This window comes from Pogoniulus pusillus, chromosome 22 (assembly GCF_015220805.1).
Source record: "Pogoniulus pusillus isolate bPogPus1 chromosome 22, bPogPus1.pri, whole genome shotgun sequence".
In the NCBI taxonomy this organism is placed as follows: domain Eukaryota; kingdom Metazoa; phylum Chordata; class Aves; order Piciformes; family Lybiidae; genus Pogoniulus; species Pogoniulus pusillus.
Window position 1 is genome coordinate 624,783 of NC_087285.1, and position 14,089 is coordinate 638,871.

The window sequence follows — 14,089 nt, forward strand, 5'->3', positions numbered from 1 at the left end:
CACATCATGTCCAGCGTCTGTGCAGCCCCAAGCCTGGCTGGATGAAAGCAGCAGCACCATGGAGCTCTGCACCCTTTTGTTAGTCTGGGACAGGTTGTGACTCTCCATTGCCTTTACTGTCCCCCAGCTCCTGGAGCATGGTGAGCTGGACAGGGATGGACAGAGAGTACCTGATCCCCTGTGGGCATTCAGCAAGGGTGAGGATCCTTGGGGAGACCAGCTGCATAGAAGTGAGAGATGGGGGGCCTTTAGGTGCCCAAAGGCACCCAGTCTCACTGCCTGGCTCTCCTGTGAGATCTGTGAGCTTGTGAGATGCCCTCCTAGGGCTGGCACAGGATTACAAGAAGGCTTACAGCTCTTGGGCCTCTTGCTGCCCTGCTCTGGGCGGCGATGCAGAGGACTGGGATGAAGAGAGCTGGGGGTAGGCTGCACCCAGGGTGTGCTCAGTGCAGCTGATCCACAGCAGGCATCCCCTGGCTGTCTGTTCCCTGTCCCTCAGAAAGGGGGCATGGGTTGGCCCAGTGCTGCCCTGTGCAGGGGCATGCTGCAGTGCTCTGTAGAGTCATAGAATAGTTTGGGTCATCCAGTGCCAATCCCTGCCATGCCCACAGACACCTCCCACCAGCCCAGGGTGCTCAAAGCCTCATCCACCTGGCCTTGAACATCTCCCTGGGCAACCTATGCCAGTGTCTCCCCACCCTCACTCTCAACAATTTCTTCCTCCCTTCCACTCTCCCTTCTCCCAGCTCAAAGCCATTGTCCCTCACGCTGGCACTCCCAGCCCTTGTCACAAGTCCCTCCTCAGCTCTCCTGCAGCCCCTTCAGGCACTGGCAGGCTGCTCTGAGGTCTCCCTGGAGCCTTCTCTTCTCCAGGCTGAACAGCCCCAGCTCTCTCAGCCTGTCCTATAGCAGAGGTATTCCAGCCCTCTAATCACCTTCCTGGCCTCCTCTAGACCCACTCCAGCAGCTCCAGGTCCTTCTTGTGGACATGGTTTGCAGGGAGCTGTGGTCTCTGCCTGCCCTGCACCTGCCCAGAGCCTGCGAGCTCGGAGCCCTGACAGCCCTGATCTCTTGCTCAGCAGGCCCCCGGAGTCCCAGCACTGTGCTCTGTATTTGGAGGCATCTACAGCACTTCAGTTTGCTCTCCAGACACCTCTGGAGGAGGCTTTCATCTCCTCCCTTTTGCCTGGCTGCTTTAGTCTTAGACCACTCCTTTCCTGCCCTGCTGTCTCTGGGCTTTGGCTGCAAATCACAGCAGGTATCAGGCTGGGGCAGCCTCCTGCCAGCTCTGCTCCCATGCATGGGGCCTCTGCCGCCCTTCCCAGAGGGTGGGGAATTGCTCTGCTGACACACGTCAGATGATGCAAGCAGGAGAGAACAACTGGATTCTCACTTTGGGATGGCAAAGGAGTGTGACAAAAGGTCAGCTGGGATCAGCAGCATCAGGGGATGCCATCTGTGACCCATGGCAGCTGTGCTGCCTGCCAGAGGGCCTGGCACATGCTGGAGCTCTGCCACAAAGTATATCTGGGTACCTCCAGGAGAACAAAACTATGTGGTTGCTTAATTCCTCTGAGTTGCTGCTTTTGGGGCCCTCACTACTAGAAAGATGAGGCCCTGGAGCAGGTCCAGAGAAGGCAACCAAAGCTGGGGAAGGGTCTGGAGAACAAGGCTGGGGAGGAGCAGCTGAGGGAGCTGGGGTGGTGATGTGGAGGCTAAGGGCAGAGCTCATTGCTGTCTGCAGCTCCCTGAGAGGAGGCTTCAGTGAGGTAGGGGTTGGGCTCTGCTCCCTGGTCCCAGGTGAGAAAAGAAGAGGCAATGGCCTGGAATTGTACCAGAGATTCTTTGGTGCCAGAGTGGTCAGGGGTTGGCACAGGCTGCCCAGGGAGATGTTGGAGTCCCCACAGCTGGAGGTGTTCCAGAATCATGTGGCCATGGCACTTGGGGCTATGGTATAGTGGCCATGGTGGGGTTGGGCTGGGCTGGCTGACCTTGGAGAGCTTTCCCAGCCTCAGTGATTCTGTGGTTCTGTGCTTCTGCCACTGCCTGGGGGTGGTCAGAACGGGCAGGCCCAGGTAAACATTACCCAAGATTTTGGGAGGCAGAAGTCAGGGCCCTGAGCTCCCACTGTGTGAGTCTGGGCCCCAGGTGCCTGATGGCAGCATCTTTGGAGGTGTTCAGTGCAAGGGATGTCAGCAGAGTGCCCGACATGCAAAGCACCTGATGCCTTGGGAAGCAGCCAGGACACTGAATGTCCTCCTTAGCTCCTCCAGGAAAAGCTCCTAGAACTCTCCAACCCCAGTGGGATTTTACTCCTCCCATGCCACCCTGGCTGCAGGTGGACAGACACTCCTGGGATACCCCAGACAGGTGAAGCTCCTTGCCTGTGCCCTCAAAGCAGCCTTCTCCCACGCCTGCTGCAGTGCTGAGCTGTGCTGCCACAGCTCAGGCAGGGCAGAGCAGAGCTGTCAGCTTCTGGAGGGGACTGGGCTGGTACCCTGGGCACGGGCAGGCTTTGCACTGTGCTGTTGCTGGCTGCCCATGGGAACCTGGCCTCCTTCTGGTGGGGGTTTAGAGAGCGGATTCTGCCCCTTGGGTCTGCTCTGCTGAGGCCTCACCTCCAATCCTGTCTCCAGTGCTGCTGTCCCCAGCAGCAGGAGGACACAGCTGCTAGAGAGAGGCCAGAGGAGGCCACAAAGATGCTCTGAGGGCTGCAGCAGCTCTGCTGTGAGCACAGGCTGAGGGAGCTGGGAGTGTGCAGCCTAGAGAGAAGGCTCCAGGGGGCCCTCAGAGCTGCCTGCCAGTACCTGAAGGGATCCTGCAGGAAGGCTGCAGAAGGACTTTTCGAGACAGGACAAAGGGTAATGGTTCAAAGCTGAGGCAGAGCAGGGTCAGACTGGAGCTGAGGAAGTTCTTCAGTAGAAGGGTGGTGAGAGTCTGGAACAGGCTGCCCAGGGAGGCTGTGGCTGCCTCCTGCCTGGCAGTGTTCAAGGCCAGGTTGGAGGAGGCCTTGAACAACCTGAACTAGTTGAGAGGAGATGATCTCTGAGGGCCACTCTGTGACCCTGGTGCTGTGAAGGCTGCGGCTAATCCAGCACGAGGTGCAACTCTGCTTCAGACCAATTCTCTTTACCAACAGATTCAGCTTTATTGTTACTCTGTTCTGGTTTCTCTTCTTTGTTGTTGTTTTTTACACGATTCCTAGTGCATCATTTCAAATAAACTATCAAACTGTACAAAGAAATAGAGATAAAAGAAGAGGTGACAAAGTTGGGCAGAGGTTTTTAGTGTCACGAACCATCATGGAAAACAGTGGTCCCAGAGGCTCTCAAACGCTGGAGGTTGCAAAATCTGCCCAAGAAATGACTGTAGTTAGCAGCTACAAGATCCTGCAAAACTGGAACTTGGTTCCTGTGAATGCACCTAGGGGAGAGAAAAGCAGTCTGAGACCAAGGAGCAAAGCAAAGAGTGGCATAAATAAATAAAGTGTGGGAGCAGAGTTGTGGAAATGCAGAGGAGTCACTTCTGGCACAACAGCAAACCCTTGGAGCACAGACAGCAGAAAGAATAGAGACACAATTCCCCACTGGAAGGAGCACAGCCTGGCCAGCTGCAAGAGGAGCTGCTCCCATGGGCTCCCCAGACCCAGGTTCAGCTGCATCTGAAGCTCCAGGTGGGCCTCCAATCCAGAGTGCTGGGTGCTGAATCACCAGCCACTGGGACAGCTGGAAGAAGCAGAAACAGGAGGGTGATGGTTCACAGCAAGGCCAGGGGGGATTTCTGGTCAAGTTAACAAAAAGGGAGGAAAAAAAAACCCAAAACACAACCAACCCCCAAAAAAGAAGATACAGAGGCTACTGCATGTTGTCAACCATCCTTGGGCTGGGCAGAGCCTCCCTGGGCTTTAGTGTCTTCTCCAGGCCGCTTGCCTTCACCTGCACAGGGAGCTTCGAGCTCCACTCAGTGTCCTTCCATATAGATCCATTTATATAGATTCCTATGTATATATTCTATATATGTAACAAGGAGAAGCTGGCAGAGACCTGTGCTGCCCGGGGCAGATGGCAGCCCCGCACTTGCTCGGCTGCTGCCTGCCACCCATCCTGTCCCACCACAAGGTGCTCCTCTCTGTGCCCTTCTTGGGGCGCTGGTGGTGCCGCAGGCCAGCCTCTTGGCTGGGCTCCCTGCGGTGCTGGGCACCGAGGCCAGCAGCTGGTGGGGGCTCTGGGGAGAGAAGGAGGAGGGCTGGTGGAGAGAAGAGCAAACTGGCTGTTGGAGCACCAAGGCAGCTCCTTGTTGTGCAGGCTGCAGGAGGAGGGAAAGAAAAGCCAGGGCGCTGCTGAGGACGAAGAGGAGCTGGCGTGTGCGCAGTGCTGCAGTGCCAGGGTGCTGCCAGGGGGTGCCAGCTGGCGCTGCGCTGTCCTGTCGCCGGAGCAGTCACCACCTCACACGCAGCTGGGGCGCTGCTCCTGCGGTTTCCTAGGTAAAATTGTGCTCATCGATCCAGCCCAGGAGCGCAGAACACCGCGGGGCCACCCTCGGGTGCCCTGGGCCTCGTTAAGTGTTCTGCTCCAAAAGGTCCTTGTCCCCCTTGCAGCTGCTGGGCACATGCCCCTGGCTCAGCGAGGGGCTCGAGTGCGTCTTGCGCAAGGCCAGGTCCTCGGCTTCCACCTTGAGGAAGCTGCTCTCGATCCTCTCCAGGTCGTCTGTCCCTGCTTTGATCTTCATGCACAGCAGGTTGATGTAGGTCTCATAGCGACTCCTCTGCAGGGAAAGAGGGAAGAGAGAGCCTGGGAACAGGACAGGCCACGGCTCGCGTGGGAGGCAGTCCCAGGCTCACAGAATGGGCTGGGCTGGATGGGACCTCCGAAGCTCATCCAACCCCCTGCACTCAGCAGGCTGCCACCAGAGCAGGCTGCCCACAGCCCTGCCCAGCCTCACCTGCAGTATCTCCAGGGTTGGGCCCCAGCCACCTCCCTGGGCAGCCTGTTGCAGTGCTGCAGCAGCCTCCTGGTGCAGAACTTGTTCCTCACATCCAATCTCAATCTGCTCTGCTCTCATTTCAAACCATTGCCCTCATCCTGTCCCTGCAGGCCTTTGCAAACAGTCTCTCTGCAGCCTGCTTGGAGCCCCTTCAGGTCCTGGCAGGCAGCTCTAAGGTCTGCCTGGAGCCTTCTCTTCTCCAGGCTGAACACCCCCAGCTCCCTCAGCCTGTCCCCATAGCAGAGCTGCTTCAGTCCCCTGATCATTTTGGTGGTCCTCCAAAGCCCCATCCTTTATCACCAGGACCCCACTAATTGCCCCAGCAAGGACAAGCCTGGTCCATTCAAGGCCTGACAGGACAGATCAGCCCATGGATGGAAGGCTTGAGGAGAAGGGGAAGGGCTGTGCAAGGCTCTCCAGTTACTCTCATGGGTCTCAGTTGTCACTCTGCTTCTACAAGGTGGATACAGGAGGCAAAATCAGCCCAGGAGATCTGCTCCTTCCTCAGTCAGCAGTTCCCCTCTGGTCCCGCTGCTGCTGCTTGCTGCTGCCTTCATCTGTGGTGCCCTGCTACTGCCGATCCCCACTGCTCCTGACAGAGCACAAAACAGAGGGAGGCATCTCCCCTCGGCCTGGCACCTTTATTCCAAGGCTGTGGCACCTCTTCTGTGGACTTATGTAATTCTCATCCCTTCACCTCCACCTCAGAGGCAGCCTATAGGCCTCTGCCAGCACAAAGAAGCACTTCTAGAGCCCAGCTCAGGAAAGAGCTGAATTCTGCTCTGCAAGCGCCAACTTCTCCTTGAAGACTGAACGGGCAGCCTGGAGAAAATGCTCAGATGGAAACTTGTCTGCAGGCATCCAGAAGAAGGTGTCTGGGAGACAGCAGGCAGCAGCAAGCAGCTGTTTGAAGGGCTCCACAGGAAGGGCAGCAGCAAGCAGCTTTGGGGAGTCAGGGTGGGTGTTACACCGGGGTAAGCCCTGCCCTGCAGCACGGGAGGCACTTCCATCCTTGAAGCTTTCTGAGGCTCAGCCTCAGATGATACACTCAGCCTGGCCTAACAGCAGGCATCACCTGAGCTCCTTCTGCAAGCAGGACTGGAAGCCTCCAGCAGCCCTTTCCCACTGGCTCTGTGGCAGCAACCACGTCCTGCTCAGCTCTCCCTGCAACAACCTCCCTGTTCCTCCAAGCGGTAAATGCTTCCTAGAGCTTGCAGGGAGCTTCAGCTTAGCTGTGTGCACCCTCGGGGTGGCTGTTGTCAGCTGTAACCCTGCTCTGAGCTTCCTTCACAGACATTACTGCAGCAAAACGAGGTGGATGCTCCCAGGGACTCCCTTAGCTTCGTATTGCCGCTGCTGGGGCTGATGCAGACCCAGGCCTGAAGCACTTCCTCACCTGGGCCTCGAGGAGGTGCCAAGTTTCGCACAGCAGAGGAGGGTTTTATTCCTCCCCTTGGTCGTCCCCTGCTCTGGTCAGAGCTCACAGCGGGGGAGATGTCTGTTACTGCTTTTTATAGCTTCAGCGCAAAACAGTGAGGCTTGCTGCTGCCCCTCGGCCCACCCAGCCCCTGCACCCTCCTCCTCCTCTCTCCTCTCAGGCTCTCCAGGCTCACAGCACCCCCCCGGGCACTCTCAGCTCTCTGCAGTCAGACAAGGTGTCACTTGTCAGAGAAACGATGAAGGTTCCTTTACCTCGAATATTAGGTAATGCTCTTTGAGTCTGTACTCCTCAGCCTCTTTTGACTTGAGGCTCTTCTCCACAGGATGCAATTTATGCTCTGCTAATTCATCTGCAATCTGCTTCATTTTATTTTCATGGGACCTCAGCTGCTCCTCCTGCCGAGAGAAGTGGGTCAGGTGTGCAGAGGCAGGAGGGCAGCTCCCTCTGCGCTGCTGCCTGGCTGGCACCTGCCCCTGCCAGGGTGGCTCTGCTCCGCCGCTGCAGCCAAACCTCTGCAGTGCTGGTGAGGAGCAGATGAGACACAGGTGTCTGAGCAGGACCTCAGCTCAGGTACTGCCACTGTCAGCAGTGGCTCTCCTTGGCCCCTGGGCCCCTGTAGTGTCATAACCATGAAATGCTCTGCAGCCTTCAGCAGCCAAGCAGAGCCAGCAACGTGTCAGGAGCTGCTCCTCTTGCTCTCCTCTCTGAGATCACAGCATCACAGCCCTAGTTTGGCTGGAAGACTTCTGAGATCTGACTCCAACTATCAGCCTAAGAGCACCATGGCCATTGAACCACATCCCCCTCCCCATCTGGGCTATGAGAGAGGGGACATCTGGCCACATCTGGTTCACCAGACAGCAGCTGTAGCTGTGCCCTGACACTTGAGGCTGTGCTTCCCTTTGCTGGGGACCAGTGGCAGTGTGCCCTTACTTTCTGGGGAGCCCAAGGGAGGTTGGGCTTTCCTGGGGCAGTGCACACAAGAGCTGCTCTCCAGATGGCAGCTGCCCCTTGCTCTTGATTAATTGAGCCTTAGGCAGCATCACAGCTCCTTGCTTCCAGAAAGCCTTCCTCACTGACTGGGACTCAGAGTCCTCCTTCAGCTGTGGCCAGATGCCACCTCTGAGCGCCACCTTATGAAACAAACCAAGGCTGCAGCTGGCTGCTGGCCTCAGCAGCATCAGCTGGTTCAACTCCAGCAGCAGAAAGGTGCTTGGCAAAGAGCAATAAACAAGGCAGAACCAGGCTGCAGGAGTGCCTGGGGCTACTTTACATCCACTGCAAAGGGAGCGGCTCCAGGCACCAGCGCTGGCCTCGGGCTGTCCAGGGCACCTCCTGACTGTCTGTCAGGCAGGAGCTGGGGCATCTGCAAGTGGGCTCAGGCTGAGCTGAGGGGCTGAGGGCTGGACACCCCTCTGTTGCTCCTTCTCTCCCAGGTTACCTGGCACAGCTTGGTCATGGATGAAGGCAGGAGAGGGCGGCAAAACTTCTTCATGGAGCAGATGGCAGCGGGGAAGGCTGGGGCAGAGAAAATGGCAGCCACCAGGTTGATCCGCAGGATCCAGGAGAGCATCTCCTCTTTACTCCTGTTGTGGGAGAGAAGGGCAGTGGGGGTCTGTAAATGCTCCCACCCCAGGGCCAGCCAGCTCACAACAGCCCTGGAGCCAGCTGCTTTCAGGAGGGCCATCATGGCCTTACCTTGAAGCCCTTCTGTGCCACCCTGGGCTGTGGGCAGAGCAGAACCCTGCCTGCCTTGCGCCTCCACAGTGCCCCAGTGACTTCAGGGCTGCTGCCTTCTCCCTGAAGGCCTGGCAGCCCTGCCTTCCTCATCATCTCTGGTGGGTTTGGAGCTAGCCCTCCACACACTCTTGAGATTTCCCAGGCCAGCTCAGCCAGGCGGGCAGTGAGCCGCAGCCCTGGACAGCAGAGCCAAGCTACAAGCAGATATGCACAAGGCACTTACAGGTATTTACTGCTGTATACAAATCAGAGCTACTGCAGGAATCCAAACCCCCCCACGGACAAAAAAAACTGCCCAGAAGGGCTCCAAGCTCCCCTCTCCTTCTCCTCTGCCTTCCCAGACAGACAGAAACAAGCAGCACAGCTTAGTTTGTTCTGTGTTAATGGAGAGAGTGGAGCAGGGGGAGGGGGAAGCAAATAGGACTCTGCAGACCGGAGTGCAGAAATGGTTGGCATTCTGGCTGCCAAGGAATGACAGACACTTCACCATGAGCTGCTTTCCACAGCCAAGGATCGAACTCCTCTTGCTAAAATCACAGCATTACCCAGGTTGGAAAAGCCCTCTGAGCCCCTCCAGCCCAGCCTAGCACCTACCACCTTCTAAGCAACTAACCCCCGGCACCAAGTGCCTCATGCAGCCTTAAACACCTCCAGCCACAGCCACTCCACCACCTCCCTGGGCAGCCCATTCCAATGCCAATCACTCTCTCTGCCAGGAACTTCCTCCTCACATCCAGCCTAGACCTGCCCTGGCACAGCTTGAGGCTGTGTCCCCTTCTTCTGTCCCTGGCTGCCTGGCAGCAGAGCCCAACCCCACCTGGCTACAGCCTCCCTGCAGGCAGCTGCAGGCAGCAATCAGCTCTGCCCTCAGCCTCCTCTGCTGCAGGCTGCACCCCCCCAGCTCCCTCAGCCTCTCCTCACAGGGCTGTGCTCCAGGCCCCTCCCCAGCCTTGCTGCCCAGCTCTGGGCACCTTCCAGCACCTCAACATCTCTCTGCAATGGAGCAGCCCAGAACTGGACACAGCACTGCAGGGGTGGCCTGAGCAGTGCTGAGCACAGAGGCACAAGAACCTCTCTTGTCCTGCTGCCCACATACCCCAATTAGCCTCAAAGCTGCATGTGGTCTCTGACTGCAGCCCCTGAGGAGCTGGGGAGAGGAAGAGCCAAGGATAACCTTGGAGAGCAGAAGCCATGGAGGAGAGGTCCCAGGGAGCAGAGTGGAGCCCTTGATTGTGCCATTCATGGGACACTGCTCAGGCCTTCAAGTGGGTTTTCACTTCCCATATCTGGATGTGAAGCCTGACTTTAGCAGCTCAGCCCAAGTCAGGAGGACCCCAGGCTCAGCAGGGGACAAGAGGATGCCTCAGTCAGCAGCTCCCTCTGCGGTGCCTGGGGAAGAAAGCAGACTGTGGTGAAGGGATGCAGAGGCCTCAAAATGACTGTGTTGGCTTGTTGCAAAGCCCTCATTTGGACAGAATTGTGGCTCCCATCTGCCTGCATGACGACAGCCGCTGTCCCAGCCGCGAGAGAATTGCCCCCGGCGGGACACAGGCTGTAAACACCTATTTTGTTATGGGAAAGGGACCTTGACTGGAAGGCACTGTGAGCACCCACGGACATCTGCTGGGGGCTGACCCTTGCCAGCCCCTGGGGTGGTGCCACAGGTTGTTTTGGCAAGAAAATAACCTATCTGTGCCTTACACCTAATTCTGAGCCAATCTGTATGGTCCACTTGTGCCAACCCAAGTTTGGCTGGCACACCTCTTCTGAACACTATTTAAGATGCTGCATTATCCTAATAAACTGGCACTCTCTCGCTCTTGCTTGCTTGCACCGCTCGCTGGCTCATACACACACACACACACACACGCAGGGCTCGGCACGGCTCCAGAGACGACTCGGGCAGCGCTCCGATCCGCCTCGCCAGCCTCCGGACGCCAGCACCCAGCTTGACCGCGCCCGCGGAGGCTCAGACTGCGCCTCAATAGCCTGCAATATCCATGTTAGCTGGGACCTTCAGAACTGCCTCCATAGCCTGCAATATCCATGTTAGCTGGGACCTTCAGAACTGCCTCCATAGCCTGCAATATCCATGTTAGCTGGGACCTTCAGAACTGCCTCCATAGCCTGCAATATCCATGTTAGCTGGGACCTTCAGAACTGCCTCCATAGCCTGCAATATCCATGTTAGCTGGGACCTTCAGAACTGCCTCCATAGCCTGCAATATCCATGATAGCTGGGACCTTCAGAACTGCCTCCATAGCCTGCAATATCCATGTTAGCTGGGACCTTCAGAACTGCCTCCATAGCCTGCAATATCCATGTTAGCTGGGACCTTCAGAACTGCCTCCATAGCCTGCAATATCCATGATAGCTGGGACCTTCAGAACTGCCTCCATAGCCTGCAATATCCATGATAGCTGGGACCTTCAGAACTGCCTCCATAGCCTGCAATATCCATGATAGCTGGGACCTTCAGAACTGCCTCCATAGCCTGCAATATCCATGATAGCTGGGACCTTCAGAACTGCCTCCCGGCCAGTGAGTAACTGAGAAACTTGATCTGAGCCAGAACAGTCTCCCAACAAGCCTATCAGCGGCACTCTCAAGCCGCAGACTCTGCTCCTAAGCTCCTTCGGACTGTTGCTAAGTTCCTGACTTCTCACACATAGTCATTCTGTCGTTCAATTCGCAACCGCATAGAAAGAACTTGCGTGGGGTAGTTGTAAGAAGCCTGGGGAAGGAGATTCCTAGTGTATGGAATATGAAATAGTTTAAACTCTTCAAAATTCGGCCTCGTATTTCATTCCCCCAAAACCCAGACAAACTCCTCCGTGACACAGACACAGCCTGGCTGGGCAGGCTTCACCGAGCCTTGGCAGGGTTCCCCACCACGAGCTGATGAGGGGGCCCAGCAGCTCCCCAGATCCATAAAGATTCCACCACAAAGGTTGGAGAGGTTAGCAAAGTCTGCCCTTCACTCAGCTCCCTCCTGCTCAGACCACCTCAGTGACAGAGGAGAAAACCTCCAGGCCTGACACACAGAGTGACAGCAGAACTGAGATCCCATGGCCAAGCCCCTCTGGGCCTCACCCTCTCTCCTGCTCCCTCTGGGTTTGCGCCCTCATGCCTGTGTTGGTCTGGCCAGGTCAGAGGGAGTCTGGCAGTGGCTGGAGGCCAGGGAGCCTCTCATAGAGTCATAGAATGGGTTGGGTGGGAAGGGACCTCCAGAGCTCCTCCTCTCCAACCCCCTGCACTCAGCAGGGACACCTCCACCAGAGCAGGCTGCCCCCAGCCCTGCCCAGCCTCACCTGCAGTATCTCCAGGGATGGGCCCCAACCACCTCCCTGGGCAACCTGCTGCAGTGTTGCAGCAGCCTCCTGGTGCAGAACTTGTTCCTCACATCCAATCTCAATCTGCTCTGCTCTGGTTTGAAGCCATTGCCCTCATCCTGTCCTTGCAGGCCTTTGCCAACAGTTTCTCTGCAGCCTGCTTGGAGCCCTTTCAGTTCCTGGCAAGCAACTCTAAGGTCTGCCTGAAGCCTTCTCCTCTCCAGGCTGAACACCCCCAGCTGCCTCAGCCTGTCCCCACAGCAGAGCTGCTCCAACATCCTGAGCACTTGCATGACCCTCCTCTGGCCCCACTCCATCAGGTCCATGTCCTTGATGTGTCGAGGGTCCCACATCTGGCCCCAGCCCTGCAGGTGAGGTCTCCCCAGAGCAGAGCAGAGCAGAGGGGCAGGATCCCTCTCTCCATCTCTGGCCACACTGCTTTGGATGCAGCCCAGGCTGCCCTTGGCCTTCTGTGCTGCCTGTGCCCAGTGCTGGCTCCTGCCCAGCTTCTCCCCCACCAGCACCCCAAGCCCCAGGGGCTGCTTCCTCCCCTCCTGGCCCAGGCTGTATGGACAGTGAGGCTGTCCTGGCCAGGTGCAGGGCCCTGCCCTTGCTCTTGCTGATCCTCAGCAGGTGCACCTGGGCCCTCCCTGCCGTGCAGCAGAGCTGTACTCACGGAGCCTGGAAGAGGAAGACTCTCCAGTCAGCTGTCTTCAGCTTCAGCACGTTGGACTTCTTGCTGTAGTCAGAGGCTTTGGTGGCTAAGGCGTGGTGCACACGGATGGCATTTTTCAGATCCACTTCAGAGAGGTCTTTGTCAGGTTTATATTCATCCTGTGGAGAGGAACTTTAATTGGGTAACCACAACCCAAACGTCTGCATGCTGCTGTCACAGCCCTGCCTTCCTCCCTGCTCTAATCACAGGGTGCTGAGACCCAGAGAAGCAAATGCCAGGAGCTGCTGATGACAATAATTAACACCTGGCAGCTTCTCCCCTCCTTAAGTGCACTGGGAAGAAGTGAAGGAGGAGATGAAAGTTTGAAATGCAGTTACCAAGAGCTCTCTGCCTGAGGCTGTGGGGAAGGCAGAAGGAGCAGGTCCTGCAGCTCCAGGCAGGATGCAGCTCTCTGCTCTCAGCAGGTATCAGCAGGTCCCTGCCTTGGTGCTGCAGCTTTGTGTGGCAAAGGCTCTGGCCATGGCTCTTGCAGCTGGCACAGCAGTAGCAGCATTCCAGCAGCCACTGCACCCCTGTGCAGCTCTGGGGTGTGCTGGGCAGCCGCAGAGTGTGGCCCACCTGAAGCATGTTTGGCATGGCTGCCCCCCTGGCATGGTGTCTGACCTAACTCATCATGCTGGCACTTGGCAGTTGGCAGCAGCATTCCCTCTCTCCACTGAAGGACAATTTCCCACAGGCTCATGGAACTGTTGAGCTTGGAAGAGACCTCTGAGCCCATCCAGTGCAGCACTCCCCCACAGCTCACAACCCCACCACTGCTGCTCAGCCACTGCCACTGAGCCACCTCCCTCAGCACCATGTCCTGGCACCTTTGAAACACCTCCAGGCATGGGGACTCCCTGGGCACCTCCCTGGGCAGCCTGGGACAGGGCCTAAGGACCCTTGCTGGGAAGAAATTGTTCCTAATGTCCAACCTGAGCCTCCCCTAGCACAACTTGAGGCCCTTTCCTCTTGTCCTGGCACTTGTGGCACATGAGAAGAGGTCAACCCCACCTGGCCCCAGCCTCCTTTGAGGGAGCTGCAGAGGCCATGACTCAGTCTCCCCTGAGGCCTGCACACCCCCAGTTCCCTCAGCCATTCCTCAGATTCGTGTTCAAGGCCCTTCCCCTGCAGCAGCCTCTCAATGTCCTTCTTGGAGTGAGGAGCCCAAAACTGACCCAGGACTTGCCCTGGGCACACCCTGGCTCATGTTCATCTGCCATCAGTCAGCACCCCCAGGGCCTTCTCCACCAAGCAGCTCTCCAGCCACTCTCCCAAGCCTGTGCCATTGCTGGGGGTTGCTGTGTCCCAGCTGCAGCTCTCAGCACTTGGCCTGGTTCAGTCTCATCCCTTTGGTCCAAGCTGTGCAGATCCCTCTGCAAAGCCTTCCTGCCCTCCAGCAGGTGGGCACAGCCACCCAGCTGGGTGTCACCTGCAAGCTGAGGGAGCCTCCATGCCCTCACCCAGATCCTTGCTAAAGGTGTTCAGCAGGACCCAGCACTGAGCCCTGGGGAGCACCACTGGTGCCTGGTTAAAGAAGGGGCAGGACACCTCATGGTGTGGTTTATGAACAGCTACCAGCAGGCACAAGGCTCTGCCAGGGGGATCTTGACACAGCATGGTCAGAGGGGTGTTCTCCTCATGTCCTGGTGGCACAAGTCCAGCAGTTCAGGGCAAAGCCACAGGACAGTCTCCTTATGGCTCCCCCTGGGCTGTGGGTCTCTGTGGATCTTCAGAGCACCAGGGACCAGCACCTTCCAGCCCATGGCTCACAGAATCATTAGGGCTGGAGAAGTCCACAGAAGAATATCAACCTCAGCCCTCTACTCAACACCTCCATGACCACTTGACCACGTCCCAAAGGGCCACGGTCACTT

General features: G+C 57.4%; 1 protein-coding gene across 3 annotated transcripts in view; it reads right to left on the reverse strand.

Moving 5' to 3' along the window:
* Nucleotides 1-3,123: 3,123 nt before the first annotated feature.
* Nucleotides 3,124-14,089, reverse strand: part of PSD2 (pleckstrin and Sec7 domain containing 2) — a 119,447-nt gene continuing 108,481 nt past the window's right edge. For all 3 annotated transcript variants that reach the window (XM_064161367.1, XM_064161369.1, XM_064161370.1), the window contains 4 exons: nucleotides 12,174-12,331; nucleotides 7,866-8,010; nucleotides 6,676-6,819; nucleotides 3,124-4,764 (listed from right to left, as the gene is read on the reverse strand). In XM_064161367.1, coding sequence (XP_064017437.1) covers nucleotides 4,558-4,764; nucleotides 6,676-6,819; nucleotides 7,866-8,010; nucleotides 12,174-12,331 — 654 coding nt within the window. In that variant the 3' untranslated portion in view covers nucleotides 3,124-4,557. The remainder of the gene's footprint in view (nucleotides 4,765-6,675; nucleotides 6,820-7,865; nucleotides 8,011-12,173; nucleotides 12,332-14,089) is intronic.